Below are 20252 nucleotides of genomic sequence, written 5' to 3' on the forward strand. Positions count from 1 at the left end.
ACTTGATGAAACTAACTACTGCCAGGCCTGTGAGGTTCTCTGATCCTAAGGAATGGGGATCATACAAATACCCAGGAGAGCACTGATTTCGTGCCTGGGCTAGTGAGCATTTGCAGTGTTTTCCAAAGCTGCCCTACATTATTAATGGCAAAGGATTTTTCACATCTCGTTTATCTCCCCTCACTTCTTCCATGTGTTAAGTCTGGGTTTCACTGAGAGGCCCCAATCCTATTGTAGCACACAGGAATAAGGCAGTATCCCTTTAAATAGTTTGTGAGCCCTCTAGCAGCCTGCGCCATGTTCTAGGTTTTAGAAGCCACCAGGCGGCCATCAGAGCAGCAGGGTGCGTGTAGCTAAACTGGGCATGTCTGTGTAAACTTAATAACATGATTGGTTGAGACCCAGCTGTGACTCGGTGATTCCTACAACAACATGCACAATCAGATCTGCCTGGGCAGACCCTGGTGCCCGTTCAGAGCCCAGTAGCCATGCAGGAATCTGCATGGATGGATCCAATAGCAGAATTGCAGCCTGAGCTAATTTCACTTCCTGGTTCTAATGCCTTGCTGTGGTCTGTGCCATTTGAGTTCCTAACACTGCCCAGGAAGGTTTGAGTAATAAACAAGCAAACAGCTGTTTAGAAAGTCTCTGACCATGCTTCTCTATTCACTGGTGTTGGGATTTGTAAACCCCTTTAACTAAAGGGATCCTTTGGCTGCTGGGGCCCCAGACCCACTTCACGAGAAAGTACTGCATGACATGCTGTATGGGTCCTATTGCTCTCTCTCTCACTCATACCAATTTGACATCAGTGTAACTGTGTCCCTGACTTTAATAGAGCTCCTCCCAATTTACATCAGCATATAAGGGAGAAGGGTAGGGGCCTAAACATCCATAGTCACATTCCCTGCGGTTTGCTAGTCACAGCGGGACTCATCTTCGCTCCAACGGCTGTTACCTTAGAGGCCTCTCCGCAGCTTTCTGCAATCTGCATCTGGGTCACATTGTGGCTTTAAGGCCCAGTGTACAGTGGGAATGCCAGCAGGAATTTTGGCTGATTCAGCCCTTGATGCAGTACGTAAGAATACCTCTCCTCTGGCAGGCCAGATTTCTATCACGATCCTTCTTTGCCCCACTGGCACCTTCCTCTCTTCCCCAGGCAGACAGCCAGATTCCGATCTTAGCCATAACAGCAGAAATCCAATCCCTCAAGCAAAGCTAGTGGAGTTAATCCAGATTTACAGTGAGATGAGACTCAGGCCTCTAGTCTTTTCTCATGGGGTCATTTCAAAGCATTTCTCTGGATCCCTGTACAGATCCAGTACACAGGAAATGGCCCCCGGAGCCACTAACAGTATAACATACTCAATAACAACCCTACTTATAGGAATTCTAGATTGGAGATGATGCCTCAGATATGGGCAGCAATCTACAAACAGTCTTTACTTGCCAATATTGCTTTCCTAGCAATGTGCCATTGCAAAGCACTACGATAAAGGTCTGTATGTGCTGCAAAGACAAGACACAAGAGGGGTAGATAAGGGAATCCTGACACTTGAAGGTTTGAATTTCATTCCTTGTTCAGAGTAGCATTTCCAGTTTGCTTCTTAGCACAGATTGTTCTTACCTTCTAACTCTAGCTACAGGCAGCCCTATGAGCCCACATTCATGTGAATGAATAGATTGCACAGGAACATCTAACACAGTTGGGGTGAAATCCTGGCCCCATTGCAGTCAGTGACAGTTTTGCCTTTGACTTCTGTGTGGCCCAGATTTTCCCCTAGAAGTTCAAAGTCATGTCACATAAACTAGATTTGCAATAAAGCCTTGCAATTCCTCTCCGTCTCATGAGAGATTGGTGATCTCCAGTTATGGCAGTACACAAGCTGGCATACCATATGTACGGTTCTTCAGATTTCAGAGAAAACCTCAGCTTACGGACAGAATTCATTTATAAAGGTGAGTGTCTTCCCACCAACACCCAGCAGTGTATTTTCTCACCTCATCATGCTCCCAACAGCATACAAGGGGCCCTGACTGTGTCCTTGCATGACACTGCAAAGTGCACTTTGGGTTGGTGAAAGGCCATGAAATATGCTTATGGCTTAATAGTTTCAGATCGGGGCAGGATGGGTTCTCCTTTCATTTGAGACTTGGCCAGTAAATTCAGCTCCCTGGGCCTTAAATATGCCACTTGAAACCAGGGCAGCAAAGATGGGTTGTTTGGCCGTTGTAAGAAAAATACCGCAATCTGTATGGAGGGCTATAGGAATCCAGCTTCCACCTGCATGTAGATGTCACATACCGTGCAAAGATTTGCTGCTGCTGCTAGTCTACAAGGCTAGATCTATAGATTTGCTGTGCGTCTATAGTAGACAAGATAAAGGGGAAATCTGAGCCAGGAACCTGAGTGTCTCCCTGCCCCCAGCATCCCCCCAGGAGCCCTTCTGCTGTAGGTTTAGCCACAAAGCTTCTCAAACAAACATCATCTGGTAGCTGAGAACAAACACATCCCAGGTGCGATCACATGCTTAGCAGAAAGTGGCTGGGAACCTTTTAAAATTTGTTTCAATTCTCACCCTGCTCTTAGGTTTCAGCCAAAGCCTCCTTGAAATCAGCCACCCCATCCCAGGGACTAGAAACAATCCAGGGGCCCCCTTTATACCCCAGACTTCTCCGAGGGGGAACTACAGGCATCAGCCACTGCAATGGCCGCCCCCACAGGCCCCTCCTGGCTGGTGCTTTTCTCAGCGTAAACAAATGCTGCCCCAAATGGGGGGAAACAAGGGACAGTGCATCCATGATCCAATAGCCCACGCCCTGGGAATCAGGGCAGAGCATGGCCCGAGCTGGTCCTTCCAGCCCCTGCCCAGTCTAGCCGCGCCCCCCGCCTTACCGTTTGTAATCCGAGGAGAAGATGCCGCCGCTGGCCGGATCGTGGCCGTACTCCGGCTCCCCTAGGCTGGAGGAGCCCCCTTTCTCCTCGCTGTAGGCTGGGCTGGCCGACATGGCTGGGAGCAGCGGGTTCGACTAGGGAAAGACGATGCTGAGCCTCTTAAAGCCACAGGCGCCTGCAAATCAGGGATGCGCTGGGAGGGGGGTTGCCGCAGGGATGGATGCTGCAGCTGATGTCAGCATCATGTGGCCGCAGCCTGCGTAGGCTGGGAAACCCCAACCCCCACCCGGCCGGGAGAGGCAGAGTGGGAGGGGGAGCCTCCTCTTAAAGAGGCAGGAGGCGGCTGGTGCTGGGCTGCTGTTCAGAACAAGATGGGGGATGCAAGGGCAGGGCAGAGGGACTCAGGGCAGGGGGCTGTAGAAAGGCTCCAGGGAGAGCTGCAGGATCAGAGCCATCCTCACCTCCTGGAGGGACCCAGTGTCTTCTCCGGTAGGGTAACCCCTTTGGAAGGGGGCAGATCAGAGGATCAGGCTAGGCCCTTCTCCAACACATGGGCTGGGCACAAGTTTTCCAGCCAAGTTTCTTTTCCCAGTGAAAAATGGAGCTTTTGCCCCAGTGTGACTGTCCCCGGAGAGTGTATGCATGCCCCACCCTGTCTGATGCCTGGGTGACAAACCAGGGAGTTCTGTTTTCAGCCATTTCCCACAGGGAGGTTTTGATTTTTGGCCCCCAAAACCTGAAAACTTCTCCTTTGGGGTTGAAGGTTTTTCACAAAACATCTAACTTTTCAGGGGGTGGAGAAGAGATCATTTTCCAACACACCCTGTCTAAAAACCTGAGTGCCAGAAATGGGTGTTCACTAGTTATGAGAAATAAAACTATGGCCGGAAAAATGGCCAAGGGTTACAAAGGCAAATAGATGGCTAAAAACCAAACTATATGAACACAGCTGAGGAGAACAGGAGAGGAGGCCGTTCACAGTTTCTATAACCTCTCATCTCTGTCTCTTTCTCCAATTAGGGCCAGTCTTGCAACCACTTACCCATGAGTAATTTTACTCATGAGTTTGGGTCCAATTCTCTTCTCTCACCAGTTTCATGGCAGTGTAACTCCAGTGATTTAAGTGGAGTCACTCCTGGTTTATGTGAGATGAGAACTGGCCCCAATGAGATGGCTGACATGAGTAATCTCCATCATGTGGGTAGGTAGTTCCACGATTGTCCAGCACAAGATGGGACTCCATGATTGAATTCTTAGATTTAAGCTTTTGGGGGCAGAAGCCTTGTTTTCATATCCAAAGACAAAGTATTATTTGTCCTTTATTAACAAGCTAGATATAGGAGGCGAGGGAGAGACGTCTATTGGATACACAGCTAAATAGCAAAGGCAGAGGAAGACAACCAGTGTTAGAGGCATCTCTTTGCTCGGCAGCATCTGATCCTGGGTTACTAAAGGCACACTATACTGTAAGATTATGGTAACAGACACCAATATATCAGACACATCCCCGGGCCCCTCCAACAGCCCTTTGAATGTAGGCAAAACTGCGTTAATACATGGTCATGTAAATAGACTGTGGGCCTGTGTTCATACTCACACTGGTGTGAGGCAGGAGTCACTCAGGAAGGCCAGTGGAGAAGGGAGAGGAGACTCAGGCTTGGATCCCCATAGTTCAGCCAGCTGGGGTGTCGTTACACTTGCCTAGAGCCACCCCAGCCAAACCCAGCTGCCCTTGAGTAAGGCCTCCAGAGTGACAAGGAAATCTGCCCTGAATCCTTGTTTGGAAAGGGGTGCAGCAGGAGCCCAGCTCTCTCACCTATTCAAGCCCAGGAAGGCCCCAGCGTTAGGACCAAAACATGCAGGACCTTCTTCAACACCTCCTCAGCCAGCCAGCCACTCGTACTTATTGACACTGGCAATTAGTATATCTGTGACCCCAGAAGCAGAGTGGCAAGCACAGAAGCAGGATAAGAGGGGTGGGACATACTCCCAACCTCTAGGGTGCTTTGAGGACAGCAGGTCATGGGGCTGAAGCAGCACCAGCCATCTCCATAGCCCAGTTATTGGAGAGGCCTGGGGATTGTATGTTAATTGGCCTTCTTATGCAGCCTGAAGTTCCTGCATTGCACAGCGCTTCCCACCTGCAGGGAAGAGCATCAGGCCATAAACTACCGCGAGAGAAGGGCTGACACCAGCATGTCTGTCAGACCAGCTGATGCTTTGCTGATATGGAGACAGCCAAATGGGGGCTAGTCCAACCCCCTGGAGGCCTGCCCACTGGCACCTGCTGTCCCTTCCTGACAGCGCCGGCATGTGGGGTGAGGGCTCCACTGCTTGGGATGTTTAAAACAGGTGACTTTCAGGGCCTGCTATTGGCTGCACTGTTGGGTGTTTGTGCCCCACTCTGCCAAAGGGTCACTGGGAACAGGAGACCACTTCTGGGCACTGCTGCTGGTGAGGATCACCTCCACAGTTGCCTCTAACACAGCTCAGGCTGCACCAGCTGTAGACAACTGTGCCCGTAACAGCCGGGCCAGCTCCAGGGTTTTTGCCACCCCAAGCGGCGAGGGGAAAAAAAAAAGCCGTGATCGCGATCAGTGGCACTTCGGCGGCAGCTCCACCACGCTGCTTTCTTCTTCGGCGACACCTTGGCAGCAGGTCCTTCCCTCCGAAAGGGACCGAGGGACCCGACGCTGAAGACCCCGACGTGCCGCTCCTTCCACTTGGCTGCCCCAAGTACCTGCTTGCTGAGCTGGTGCCTGGAGCCGGCCCTGCATAACAGGAGCAGCCCCAGGAGTTCCCAGCTGACTCTCCATACAGACAAACTCAGCAGCACTGCCCAGATCCGCAGGATGGTCCAGGCAGGAACACACAGCTCTTTGGGAAACCTGCTTCCCAATCTCTCCAGTGTAATGAGCCACAGGGAGCTGGGCTCCCCCGCAGCCCAGTCCCTGCAGTGAACGTTACAACCCAGGTGCACTGAGGTCACCGGCAAAGCTACTGCCAGATCTGGGCCCTGAAAAGAGCACAAGGAAGCTTTTTCTCTGGGAAAGAGCGCCCTCTAGTGACAAACAGCGCCCTTAACTTTACCTCTGATAGACACGCAACTTCAAGGAGAGTGAAACCTACCTCTGCAAAATATTCAAAGCAGGGAACTAAACGAAAGGAGGAGTCTCCTACATTCCTTGCTGCTCTCATATTGCTAATAATGGGTCCATAATTGACTCCACATGGCTTTCACTTCTACCTCCAGCAGATTCTGAAAAGCAACGTTATCCCAACCTCACCAGACTCACAGCGGAGCATAGATCCTTGACAGAGACCTCAGGGGCTTTTGTATCAACAGATCAGCACATCTGCCTCTTCCACAGTCCATGGACTGCAGGAGTTAGTCTAACTTAACAGTGCTGAGGCTGCTGTGACGGTTTTGTGCTGAAGTGCGAGTGTTTTTCCAGTGTTTGCAAAACGGGACTGAGAAAAGGTGTCTGTCAAGACAGAGGCTACAAAACGGGATGATTTGGGACCCTTAGTGCTCGCTCTGTATTAGGGATGTAAAATATTAAACATTTAAACAGTTAACTGATAAGTATTAGCCTTACCATTAAGATATTGCAGTTAATGTTTAAAACAGATTGGCAGCAACCCTAACCCTGGACCCCACTATATGGCGCTGTGCTGCAGCCCTGGACCCTGACCCCCAGTGTGTGGGCCCGGGCAGCAGTCCTGGACCTGACCCTGCTGTGTGAGGCTGGGCGGCAACCCCAGACCCTCACCCCTGTTACGTGGGGTCAGGTGGCAACCCCAGACCCCAACCTCTGCTGTGTGGGGCCGTGCAGCAGCCCCAGACCCTTGACCCCGACCCCCGCCATGTGGGGTAGATTGTGAACTTGTTAATGATTAAATGGTTAACCAATATAATTTTAATAGTTTAAATGGGTACTTTTCAAAACACATCTCTATTGTGTACCATCCTTGCTTTCACCAAAACACCACGAAAATTTCTAATAGCACTCGAAGTTCACAGTTTGGGGTTTTGGTGGTTGTGGGGTTTGTTTTCATTTTGCTACTTAAAGCAGATTTTTACAAAATAAAGGGTTAAAGCTCTTGTTAAACTGACAACTTCTAATGCCACCTTGATCCCGGACTTGCCATCAGCACCTCCAGAATTGCTAATGGTTTGTATTGTGGTAGCACCTCGAAGCCAGGGAGCAGGACCCAACAGTGCTAAGAGCTGCACAAACAGAACAAAAAGATGCTCTCGGCTCTGCTGTGTTTCAGGGTCCTTCCTATCAGCAATTCTTCTGGTGATTTTGGGGTGCAGGCAGCGCCTGGAATGCTATCAATAGCTCTCGCCCCATGGGAAAGCCAGAAGTCCCCATTTCCATGGCAGTGGGTGCTCCAGTGGGAGTCAACTCCAGTGTCCATCTATGCACAGCTCCCTCCTCAGGCAGCTGTAGGGAGGCTAGGTCCCTGAGCACTGGCAAACCTGGAAATCCAGCAAGTGTATGTGAGTTTAGGAGGAAGAGAGGGGAAGGGTTGCTCAGTCCCCTATATCCATGTAGGGTGACTAGATGTCCTGATTTTATAGGAACAGTCCCAACTGTTGGGTCTTTTTCCTCTATAAGCTCCTATTTCCCCCCACCCCCTGTCCTGATTTTTCACACTTGCTGTCTGGTCACCCTGTATCCGTGTCACTCGCCAGTCACTGTTGTTTCACTGCACAGCTTCACAGCTTGTGTGAGTGCCAAGGAGGAGCTGCGCAGCAATGTGAGTTTAGTGGTCAGAACAAGGGTGCACCAATAGCTATGAATGTCACATCTGAGCAATAACCTGTGTCAGTGACAGTCAGTGCTGTCTTGCCAGAGGCTGCCTGCAAAGTGAGACAATGCTGCCACCTTGAGGCCCTCAGTGACAACGTAACGTTTCAGTTGATCTTTTGTCTTGACAAAACTGCAGTGTTCAAGAGGCTCCATCGCCTTCAAAGCCACACTTCTCAGTTATGTTGTCCCTGCCGTTGTCCCAAACACACCCTAGATGAGTGTAACTGAAGGAGATCAGAGAGGGAAATCGTTTTCTCCTTTTCAGTGTGCTAGAACTTTTTGCACAGTCAGTTTTAGTGTTCAGGGTCTCTGATACTGCAGTGACAGGTGCCAGATAAGAACATAGATAGAAAAACATTTTAAAAATAGGAAGAGAACCATGAAGATTGGCTGGGGGAGTCGGGTGTGTGTAGCTCTCAACATGACTTTGAATTCACTTTTTAAAAACTGACTTGACTTTTCGCGTGAGGGACCCTTAAGAGGAGGATGAAGAGTCTGATGCACATTGAGTATAAGCCTGTCCTTGACACGCCATGAGTCTGCCATCACTCTGTGTGTGCGCGCGCACATGCGCATCACTGAGGAAGCCTCAGCACCCCCAGCCAGGCCAGGGACAGAAAGAAGTACCGTCTGCAAGAGTCAGCCAGCCAGAGCAGGGTTTCAGCGTCTCACCACTGCTGTATTTTCCCTGTGTTGAGGACTAGAGAGCTGGCTTGTAAAATGGGGACAGGTTAACAGGACTTGGAGGCAGGACCCTAAGACTGACAGAGATGCGCTTGTTAGATGTGAGAGCTCCTGTAACCTTTTCTTCCCCTTCCCTTTCCCTCCATTTCCTGCTCTTCTACAGCAGCTAACTCATCCCTTCCTGCCATCCCCATGCACCTTCCCTCTCCCCCAGAATGTATAATGGCCTGGTCTACACTAGGAAGTTAGGTTGGTATAACTACATTGCTCAGGGGTATGAAAAATCCACACACTTGAGTGACACACTTACACCAACCTCATCCTGATGCAGAGAGTGCGAGGCTGATGGAGGAGAATTCTCCAAGCTACCACCTCTTAGGGAGATGAATTACCTGTGCCAATGGGAGAACCCCTCATGTGGGCGTAGTTAGCATCCTCAGCATTTCAACTGTAGACAAGAGGGAAGGGAGATGATCCCAGAGCAGATCTTTTTAGAAAAACATCCAACTGTGATTTAAAAACCTCCATTGATGGCAAATCCATCACGACTCTTGGTAAATTGTTCCAGTGCTGAATTACCCGCACTGTTAATTCAGACTGGAAATAACATACATTTTTGTCTAGCTTCAACTTCCAGCCATTGGTAAATTGCACTGCTGCATTTCTTTGAATCTCAAGCCGGCTTTTTTTCTGTATGTGTAACCCACACACCTCCTGGGTGTGGTGTTCTGCCCCATCTAGTGGCACTGAGACCTCAGAGAGAGAGAGTTAAATGAGTCGGCTCTGCAGCCTTAGCTAACAGCCAGATGCCTTTCAGCTCATGCTGTAGAGGCTCATGCACTAAGATCCAGAGGTCCCTGGTTCAGTCCTGCCTCCTGACAATCAGGGTATGTCAGCATTACAATTAGGGGCTTGTCCGGGATGCCTTCCAAGCACATCTTAAATTGGGGAAACCATTTTGTTATACATCGGGGGAAATTGCAGTTTCTATAATGGCTGTACACCTGTTAGAGGATTGGTGCAAGGGGATGGATGTCGACCCTAAAAGAACTGTCTTCTGGTGACAGGGATACCAGAGGCATTCAATGAGGGCTCAATAGAATTTATTTTAAGGGCGGCCAGTGAGTGCCTGAGTAAGTGCAAAATGGTGGGCGCATGTTCACGAGGGAGGAGGGGGCTTTCGCAGTACTGTGTGAGCTGCCAGTGGTTCCAAGCGAGATAGCAGTGGAAGACAGTGCATGGAAGCTAATAGCCACTGGGAGCCAGTCCCCACCAGCTCCTGCCTCTGATGCAGAGTTTTTAAAGAAAATGTCAGCCGTCTTGGGGAAAGAGGGAGAGACCTTGGCTGACATTCCAGGTCTGTTGGGCTTTGATCCAAGAGCCCCACGCCTGGGGGCTGCTCCCTCACCTGATGAGTGAGAAAAGGCTTTGGGGTAAGTGTTAGAAAAGGTCATGCAGCCCCACCCTGAATCAGGTCCCTATCATAAACTAAGGTTATTTTCCGGGGGTCCCACCCCAATACCTGGGGAAGAAGGGTTTGAACCCTGGCTGGAACACACCACTGAAGTGCTGCAGGAGTGGGTAGTACCTGATGCTGAAAAGAGAAGGTGTCTAGCAGAGTACCTTAGGGGCCCGGCTCTAGATGTAATTCACACCGTGAAGCTCAGTAATCCTCGGGTTGGGGTGAAGGACTGCCTAGAGGCCCTCGATCACACCTTTGGGAGAACTGAGAGCTCGGAGGATATTTATTGCAAGTTCCTTAATGCCAGACAACAAAAGGGTGAGAAGGTTTCTGCCTATATACAGAGGTTGGAGAAATTATTACAGAGAGTCATCATGAGGGGAGCAGTGGCTGTTGAGCAAATGGACAGGACTAGATTGGCTCAGATTGTAAGAGGAATTCAATATCAGAACCCAATCCTTCTCCATCTTCGATTAAGGGAACGACAAGAAAATCCACCAAGTTACTCTTGGCTGATAAAAGAGGTCCGAGAGGAGGAGGAGATGCAGGCAGCTGGTGAGGTTTTGGAGGCTCAGTCACACCAGGCAACTGGCACAGCATCCATGCAAACACCCAAGGCATTGATGGTGAATCCCCAAGAGGAACTTACCCAATGAGTACAGGTCCTGACACAGAAAGTGGCTGAACTAGAGAATACCATCGATCCAGCAAAGACTTCAAGGTACAAGGAACCCCAGCTGCAATGATCCAGAAGACTTCATTTAGAGCTACTGCCCCACCCAGGCAACAAGGGAGAGGACAGTCCTTCTTCTGCTACAAGTGTGGCTAGGGTGGACACACTGCTGCAAGGTGTCAGAGTAAAGAGAATTCCACTTTAGTATATCAAAAACAGAAGACCACTTGGGGAAATTCAGGAAATGACCGTGGGGGTTGTGAAGGGAGACGCCTAGGCCTGCAGGAGTTGGAGGTTCCCCTGGAAAGAACCACACAGCCAGAATCCCACCAGGATTGATAGGACCTCGAGCAGAGGTCACTGTGAAGATTGAAGGGACAGAATGTAAAGCAGTGCTTGACACCAGTCCAGGTGACTATCATATTTCAATCCTTCTACCAGCACATGCCTAAGCCATCTGTCTATACAGCCCCTGACAGGACTTGGCCTGTGTGGCCTCAGCGTGGATGAGTACCCCATCGAGGGTATGTCATAGTGCACCTGGAATTTCCAGAGGCGATCACTGGGATAAGACAAGAAGTGGACACCGCTGCCTTAATATGCCCTGACCCTAAAGGGGTCTCTGATGTGTCTGTACTAATAGGGACCAACTCCAGTCTCTTTAAGGTACTCGCGGATTACTGCAGACAGTGAGCAGGGGACCAATACCTGAATACCTTGGTGATCCACAAACATTGTGCTGCAGCCTACAGAAAAATTGAGGACACCAGTGGGAGCCTTGAGGTACGTGGGCATGGCCCCCTTCACGGTGCCTGTAGTGATGGAAAAGGAGGTGATTGTCATGAGTACCTGTCTAAGAGGCAGTAAAGGAATATTAGCAATGGTAGAACAGCCGGCTGAGGGAGGGATCCCGGAAGGAGTTCCCAATGGAGTCATACCCTATCTTCTGAAGCCCAGGAAAAGGCGATTATACTGATTGCTAATGAACAAGCCATGATGTGGTTGTGAAACAAGGGCAGAAGATAGCAGACCTGTTTCTTTAAGAGGTCTTGGTGCCACTAGATGCAACAGAACACCACACCCAGGAGGTGTGTGGGTTACATGTAGGTATATGTATAACACTTGTAAAGATCTGAAGTGCTGGCTGCTGCATGAGACCCTCTCAACCCCTAAAAAGTTTTCCAGGGATGTCTACACTGCAAATGCCAGAGGGCTATTGGTCCCTCACTGAACTTAGTGGGGTTTTTGGTTGGCTCTCTCCCAAAACCAAAAGAAAAGAGAAGGGCCGAAGAGAAATCAAGATCCTGAGACAGTTCCAGAGGTCAATGAGGAGGAGCCAACACTGCAGGTTAGACCAATTGACAGGACGGGCAGACCAATAATGGAGTCAGGAGCCCAGGGTCCCGTCCTCCATGTGAGGGGAGCCGGAGCTGGGCAGAGCTAAGGGGAGAGCAGCAGCAGTTCAAAGCAGAGGGGCCTGAGGAGCAGTCCAGAGGCAGAGCTGGGAAGCTGGAGCAGTTTGGAGCCAAGGCAGCACAGACCAGCTGAGTTGACGGGGAACCAGGGCTGTGCTGCAATGGGGAGCTGTGGGGCCAGAGCCGGGACAGCGGGCGCCGGCTGTGCCACACACAACCCAGCAGCCAAGCGTGGTGAGTGGCTGGGGAGAGTGAGGGGGTCCTGGGCAGAAGCCCAGTGCAGGGAGACATTGCCAGACAAAAGCCTTGCAGGCTGGACTCGGAGGGGAAGGGAAGGGTCCTGTCCCCTAGCACTTAGGGCATGTGGCCACTGCCAGAGCAGGGTCTGACCCATGGTGTCACCACAGCACAGCAGGGCCTGGGCAGGAGGCCTGGGCTGGGTGAAGAACCAGCTGTGTGCGGTGTCCCTGTGCCCACAGGGCAGGGTCCTTGTTCCTTCCACCTTTCCCATTTTTGTTCTTATTTTTCTTAGTTGTTTGAACTCAGTGTAGTGCACACTGGGCCAAGGAAGCAGCTGATGTGAGAGAGCACTCCCTGCAGTGGGGACACCCCAGCCCTGGTCCTAAGTGACCACGGCAAGGCCGGGGAGTCAGCCCCCCAGGAATCCTGGGCCCAGCCTTGTAGGGGTGAGGAGGATCCCACCTCATGGCAGAGCAGAGGGGGAGTCCTTGAGGCCAGGCAGGCCTCTGGGAAAAGGGAGTGAGGACTCAGATCCTGTGGCTAGCCAATTCCTCTGGGGTAGTGAGGAAGCCAGGAGACTTCCTCATACATAGGTGCTGGAACTAGGGATGCCTAGGGTGTTGTGGCACCCCCTGACTTGAGGTGGTTTCCATTATAGACAAGGTTTGCAGCTTGGTTAAATGGCTCTCAGCACCCCCACTAGCAAAATTGTTCCAGCAGCCCTGTCCCCACAATAGCAGGACCATTTCCCCGCTTACACAAATGAGGTTATGTTCTCAACACTTAAAATAGCAGTGAAGATCCAGCAACTCAGATTTTAATTCCAGAGCTACTCAAATTCAATCCCAGATTCCCCTAGAGCAGGGGTCTCAAACAGGCGGCCCGTGGGCCGCATCTGTGCAGCCCGCCAAGCTCCCCGCGCCCCCGCCCACCTCCAGGCCCGGGGTGGGCAAACTGCAACCCGAGGTTGCCTCCCATGGCGCCGCGAGCCCCACGCCGCTCCCGTAAGCGGCTTTCAGCGCGTCCCTTCGGGCTGGAGGGAACGGGGAAGGAGGCAGAGGGCTACTGCAGGGCCTCTCTTCAAGGTACCGCCCCCTCGCAGCTCCCATTGGCCGTGGTTCCCTGTTCCCGGCCAATGGGAGCTTCGTGGGAGGTACCTGGAGGAGCAGCTGTGGGTCCGGCTGCTTCCTGGAGCGAAGCGGCGCGGGGCTGGGAGCCTGAGCTGGCTCCGGTGCGCGCCACTGCCACCCAGGAGCCGCTCTAGGTAAGCGACGCTGAGCCGGAGCTCGCACCTTGCACTCCCACTCCCTGCCCTGAGCCCCTTGATGCACCCCACACCCCTCCTGCACCCAACTTCCTGCCCTGAGCCCCCTGCTGCACCTCTCACCTCTCCTGCACCCAACTCTCTGCCCTGAGCCCCCTGCTGCACCTTGCACCCAACTCTCTGCCCTGAGCCCTCTGCTGCACCTCACACCTCTCGTGCACCCAACACCCTGCCCTGAGCCCCCTGCTGCACCTTGCACCCCTCCTGCACCCCAACTGTCTGCCCTGAGCCCCTGCCACACCCTGCACACCCTGGTGACTGGGAAGGGAAAGCATTGGGGTGGGGACTTTGGGGAACGGGATGGAAAGGGGCAGGGAAGGAGTGGGAAGAGGTGGGGTGGGGCCTCATGGAAGGGGTGGAGTGGGGGTGGGGCTGGGGGCAGTGAGGGTGTCAGTGATGCGGCCTTCAAGCCAATGCACTAGACCTCATGTGGCCCTCGTGGTCATTTGAGTTTGAGACCCCTGCCCTAGAGGCTTTGACTCAAGCTGACAACCCAAGTTAAAAGCCAACTTGCCATGTCTGGCTATTGTAACTTGAGGTAGCTGATGCGGGTTAGCTAACCTGATCTAAGAACAGCACAGAGACACCCTAAGAGAGTGCAGTTAAAAGACCCTCTTACTATGCAGCTCCTGCTGCTGCAGAGAACCAGCCGGGGGTTGTCTCTGATTCCTTGCGGGGGGGGTCCAGCAGAAGGAGGTGTGGCTGGGACACTGTTGTACTCTGGCTACCCCTAGCTGCTGGAACAACTGCTGGAGGAGATGAGTAACCAGACAGAATTTAAAGATACCATCTAACCACACACACTGCCCCATATTCACTTTCTCTCTCACACACACACTCCCCCACACTCCCCATTCCTCCCCCACACTCCCCATTCCTCCCCTCCCCACACGCCTGAGAAGCACCAGAGAGGATTTTTACTGCTTGGCCTGAAATTCATGTGACATTTCAGATCAGACAATTGCTGACAATTTTTCTCTTCCATGTCCCTGAGGGAGGAGGCCCCTTTCAAGCTTCCCCAGGCACAACTTTTCATTGCCTCTTATCATGAACTGTGCCCACAGCCAGTGTAAATGACCCCTTGCCCCTGCTGGAGTGTCACCATAGACCAAACCCCTCAGGCCCTCAGCACCATCTCAGTTGTACAGAGAGGCCAGAGCCAAGTGATGTAGCTTCACATGCAACTAGCCCCTATTGTGGCGTAACTGGCGGCTTCTTAAACGTTCACTTGCTTGTCAGCACCTAGTGAATGAGGCAGCTAGTCAATATTTTTTCTCATCCACATCATTCATTGTGTGCCCCCCCCCCTTTATTTACTGCTCTCCATCCAAACCCTGCCCTGAATACAGACTAACTACCTCCCAGGCTCATCACCCTTGTAGGTGAGGGACTTACAAACATTCAGGAACTCATCTCCCCAGCTGGCCAGGGAAGCATCACCAACCCCATTTCTCACAGGTGGAAACTAAGACAGGAAGACTTACCAGTGAATCAGTGGCGAGGATTAGAACACAGGCCTGCCTGGCTCTCAACTCCACTCATCCCCCGCCAAGACCCACACTGCTTGGGTTCCTACTGGTTTCAGGAGCAGCTGTGTGCGTCAGCAGTTCTGATGAGCAGATCCCGGTGTCTCAAGAGGAGTTCCTGGAACACGTGATTAGGAATCCCTGGGAAAAGTCTGGATGAAGTGACCTGTTGAGCACTGCGCAGGAACTCTGTGGCAGAGGCAGGAACAGACTCCAATTCTCCAGGGTGACACACAACAGCCTTACCCGTAAGACAATACTTTCTCTTCCTACGATTCTCTTCCTCCTTTACTACTCACCGCACCTTTCAACTTCAAGAGTGAACAAGGCAGGATCCTACAGACAACAGTCTCGCTCCCTACACAACCTAGATTCATTCTCAGAGCCCCCTCCATCCCATGCACTGAATGAGACAGGGGTCCTGTGGAACAAAATAGTATGTGATCATGTAACTAAAGTCTATATCATAATGCATACTCACACAGAGGCTGAATTAAGGGTCCACAGCAAACCTTAATTCTGGTGCTCAACTTTGCAACCTTAATGTTATTTTAACGTAGCTTTGTGTGTGTAATTTCCTATTTTTTTAAAAGGAAAAAGGCAGTTTTAATGTGTTTTTGGATGGAATTATACTAAAATTGCAGAATTATTATAGAACTGTCTTGAGCACAGAGGCTGCAGGGATAGTGAAATATTCAGAAAACTACCACTTGCAACACAGTTTTATTTTTTTATTGTAGATGGGGCTACAAAGTGTAATCTGGCTTTAGGATTTTAAATATTGATGTATTGCTTTAAAATCCACAAAAAGCCAGCACTGTCCAGCTTACTGTAAACAAAACACAACACAACCGCCCTGGAATGCCCCAAAGTACCACACGTAGGCCAAGGTTTCCTGAGAAGTACTAGGTTATTTATTGCTTGTTTGTTTATTGGGTTAAGTAGCATCTAGAGGCCCAATAGCACCATATTTCAATGTGACTAGTTTGGAATGTGAGGATGTGACCCTACGCTTCCCAGCTTATGGCTGCTTCTGCTGCTTAACCAAAGGCCTTAGCCTAAGAACCAGGCCTCAGACTATCACAGTGAGAGAAGGCCCATACACAGGCGGACTGTGATTTTGATTCTTTGTTTTATAGCTCTAAAACTAGCTAAATGATAAACATATACCTAAATTCTTAAAGTATAGGCCTTTACAGACAGGCCTGAATATCTATGTCCTAACAAACATTATTTTTTATGTCCTTATGGGAAAATTACATAAGGAAATATTTTTCTGTGGCACGTTATTCTGACGTTGTCTGGCTCTGTTGCAGTCATTCTGATCCACTAGAAGGGTCACCTAGAAGAGAATGGAATTGAGAAACAAACAAATTTATGAAGAAGAAATCCTGTGGCTGTAGGGGAAGCACTAACGCAGTAGACTCATAGCTCTCCCCTGCTTTCATTCTCTGGGCTGCTTTGTAATAGAAATCTTCTCTAGAGTCATGTCTGTGCTCAGAGATGACCCATACCTTGCTGATAGTGGGGGGACACAATTTAAAGGTTTGGCCACCCCCTGGAACAAGACAAGTGATGCTCCCCCATTTTGTGCTCAGTCTCCCCTTCCTGCAGCTCGTAGCTGCTCCTGCCTCTCTGGGGCAGAAATCTGGGGGAGCACATGACTCCACATGCCCACCCACACGTCGCCTCTGTCTGTGCTATGGCACTGCAGCTATACAGCTATAGTGCCATGGTATAGACACTTCCTTCAGCAAAAGACAGAGTTTTTCTGTTACTGTAGGAAATCCACCTCTCTGAGTACGTCTTTACTACCCACTGTATCGGCAGGTAGTAATCGATCTATCAGGGATTGATTTATCGCATCTCGTTTAGACGCGATATATCGATCCCCGAATGCACTCCCCGTCGACTCCGGAACTCCACCAGAGCGAGAGGCGGTAGCGGAGTCAATGGGGGAGCCGCGGACGTCGATCCAGCGCTGTGAGGATCCGAGGTAAATCGATCTAAGATACTTTGACTTCAGCTACGCTATTCATGTAGCTGAAGTTGCATATCTTAGATCGTTCCCCCCACCCCCCCACCCCAGTGTAGACCAGCCCTCTGATTGGCATAGAATTTTTCTGTCAACTTAGCCATGTCAACTCTTGGGATTAGATCAGCTTAATTGCAGCACTGTAGGATGTGAGTTTAGATTGACTTAGTTTATAAGTGTAGAGCAGGCTTCAGATACCTAACTTCTCCCAGCATCTTGTACGTGAGAATAACGATCCTGATTCTCCACTGTATTTTCCTTGAGTGTAAAGTGGATGTAAATTGTTGATAAGTCAGACTGTTAGTTTTTATGTCCACTTTGCATTTGTCTGAATGACTATGCAAGAGGCATAGGATAGCTCCCCAATACACCAACCTCTTCATGAGCTACCTTATAGAAGAATTTCTGGACAAAGGCACCATAAATCCAGTGAAATGCCTGAAATTTATTGATGACATTTTCATCCCTCGTAGCTTTCCATCACAATTTCAACAATCATTACCCATCCATTAAACTCTCTCTGGAACACTCCCACACCAGCATCAACTTCCTGGATATCACAATCAGCTTCAGCAATGGACTCCAAACAGACAACCATATACAAGAAACCCACAGATCACCACATAACCTTCATAGATCCAATAACCACCCCAAACACACCAAGAAGTCTGTTATCTAAAGCCAGCCACTCAGATATCGCAGACTATGTGCCAAGTAGAAAGTCTGGGATATAAACCTTAAACTCGGAACCACCTTCACCAAACAAGGACATGCCATCAGAGAAGTAGATTGCAACATGGGACTGGCCACTCAAACACCTCGAGAGAACCTGCTTCAATACCTTCTCTGACCGCATACCCCTAGTGGTCACCTATCACCCCACAGTGGAACCCATGCAGGGTATCACCAGACAACAACAACCCATCCTCAATAGGGACGCCATCCTGAAATAATTTTTTCCTGAACCCCCTCTTCTGGCCTTCAAACACCCCCCTCCCAACCTCTCCAAGCTCATCATTAGAGGCAAGCTCCCCATAGACCAGGGCATATCAACTCAAAGCAGCATCAAAATCTGCCAGAACAACAGATGCAAAACCTGCAAATATATTGCCATTGCTACAATATTCAACACTCCGCACAATGCAACTTCCAAGATCTATGGGTCCTCTACATACCTATCACAATATATAGTGTACTTCATCCAATGCATTAAATGCCCCAATAACAACTATCTGGGTGAAACTGGACAATCACTAAGCTCGCAAATGAACTCACACAGGAAAATGATAAGAGACAAAAACACCTTATCACCTGTGGGTGAACACTTTTCACACAATGATAACTCCATATCTGTCCTATCAGGCCTCGTCCTCAAAGGCAACCTGCAAAACACTTTCAAAAGAGGAGCCTGGGAGTTTAAATTCATAACTCTGCTAGACACTAAAAATCATGGACTGAACAGAGACACTGGATTCATGGCTTATTACAACAATCTGTAACCCACTAACAACTCCCCATCTGTTTCCTCCCCTTTACTTTCCTCCTTATGACTGTAGAGTTGTTAATGGCTCACTTCACCTTGAATGGTCCCATGAAATATGTAGTAACTACTTATCCTAAACAATCTGTGTCATCCTGGCTTTAGCTGTGACACTCTAAGTACACCTCTTCCCTGATATAACGCAGTCCTCGGGAGACAATCAATCTCACCGCATTATAGGTGAGGCCTTGTTGTATCAAACTTGCTTTGGCCCCTGCTGTTCCTTGTTCCCTGACCACCCCCTCCAGAGACCCCTGTCCCTAATCACCCCCAGGACTCCTCCCCCTACCCAACTCCCCTGTCCTCTGACTGCTCCAACCTTATCCATCCACCTCCCCCACCCCCCCGCCCGCTGACAGGCACGCAGCAGTGGGAAGTGGAGCAGCCCGGCCCCACCCAGCTCCACTCCACCACCTCCCAGCTGCGGTGCTCCACTTCCCACGGCCGGTGAGTGCGGGGAGGTTGGGGAAAGGACGCCCCCCACACTCACCTCTGGTGGGAAGTGGAGTGCTGCGGCCTCAGCCCGCTCGCTTTCCTTGCCCTGGCCCCAGCTGTGTTACTGGGGGGCGGCTGGGGAAAGGTCTTGCACTCACCTGCGGTGGGAAGTGGAGCGCCATGGCTGGGAGCTGGCGGAGTGGAGCTGGCTGGGGCTGGGCTGCTCTGCTTCCTCCCGCCGGTGAGCGTGGGGAGGTTGGGGAAGGGACGCTCTCCACACTCACCTGCGGCGGGAAGCGGAGCAACGCGGCGCCAGCCCGCTCCACTTTGCCACCTTTCAGCCATGGCACTCCGCTTCCCACCATAAGTGAGCGCAAGGAGGTTGGGGAAAGGATGCCCCCTATACTCACCTGCGCTGGGAAGCGGAATGCTGTGGCTGGGAGCTGGCGGAGTGGAGTGGGCTGGGGCCGCGCTGCTCCACTTCCGCTGCTGCTGGTGAGTGTTGGGGGATTCCTTCCCCCAAGCCCCCTCCTCCGAGTGACACGACTGGGACTGGGGCAAGGGAAGCAGAGTGGGCTGCTCCTGGCCCCCCCGCCAATCCCCCCAGCGACTCTGGGACTGCAGGGCCCCCAAAAGTGTCCTCCCACTGCTCCTGCCCCCCAGACCCTGTGGGGGGGGGAGCACCTGACCTCCATCGAGATGCTGTGCCCCTTATTGAACCCCTCTGCCCCAGCCTGGCCTGGCACCCTTAACATGCTGCTCAGAGCAGTGTCAGAGCTTTACCGTGTTGTATGCGAAGCCGCGTTATATCGAGTTGCATAATATCAGGGTAGAAGTGTATGTTTCCCAGACATGAGGATTAGCTCTGTGTAGCTTGAAAGCTTGTCTCTCTCACCAACTGAAGTTGGTCCAATAAAAGATATAACCTCTATGCAAAGGGCAGGCAGTGGCGAATCAAGTTTCATTCTGCAGACCACTACCCATCATGCAGTAAAGTAAAATTAAAAGTTAAATACAGCATCCTCCAAAATCTCACTGTGTGTAAGCAGAGTCAGGATGAGCTCTACCCTGACATCTGATGGTGAATTATGGTGAGTGTGGAAAAGAATTTCAGGGGCTGATCTTGTTTGCATAGGCACACCCATCCCGCCTAGCATGAGTCCACGGCAGCCCAAAATGGTCACTTTGACAGCTGTGGGATC

General features: G+C 50.9%; 1 protein-coding gene across 4 annotated transcripts in view; it reads right to left on the reverse strand.

Moving 5' to 3' along the window:
* AP3B2 (adaptor related protein complex 3 subunit beta 2) overlaps positions 1–3063 on the reverse strand; it is a 63833-nt gene extending 60770 nt beyond the window's left edge. For 2 of the 4 annotated variants that reach the window (XM_030578993.1, XM_030578988.1), the window contains exon 1: positions 2897–3063. In XM_030578993.1, the coding sequence (XP_030434853.1) occupies positions 2897–3009 (113 nt within the window). In that variant the 5' untranslated portion in view covers positions 3010–3063. The remainder of the gene's footprint in view (positions 1–2896) is intronic. The other 2 variants (XM_030578989.1, XM_030578994.1) reach the window with 2 other exon arrangements.
* Between the last annotated feature and the right edge of the window lie 17189 nt (positions 3064–20252).

Source organism: Gopherus evgoodei, chromosome 10 (genome assembly GCF_007399415.2).
Source record: "Gopherus evgoodei ecotype Sinaloan lineage chromosome 10, rGopEvg1_v1.p, whole genome shotgun sequence".
In the NCBI taxonomy this organism is placed as follows: Eukaryota; Metazoa; Chordata; order Testudines; family Testudinidae; genus Gopherus; species Gopherus evgoodei.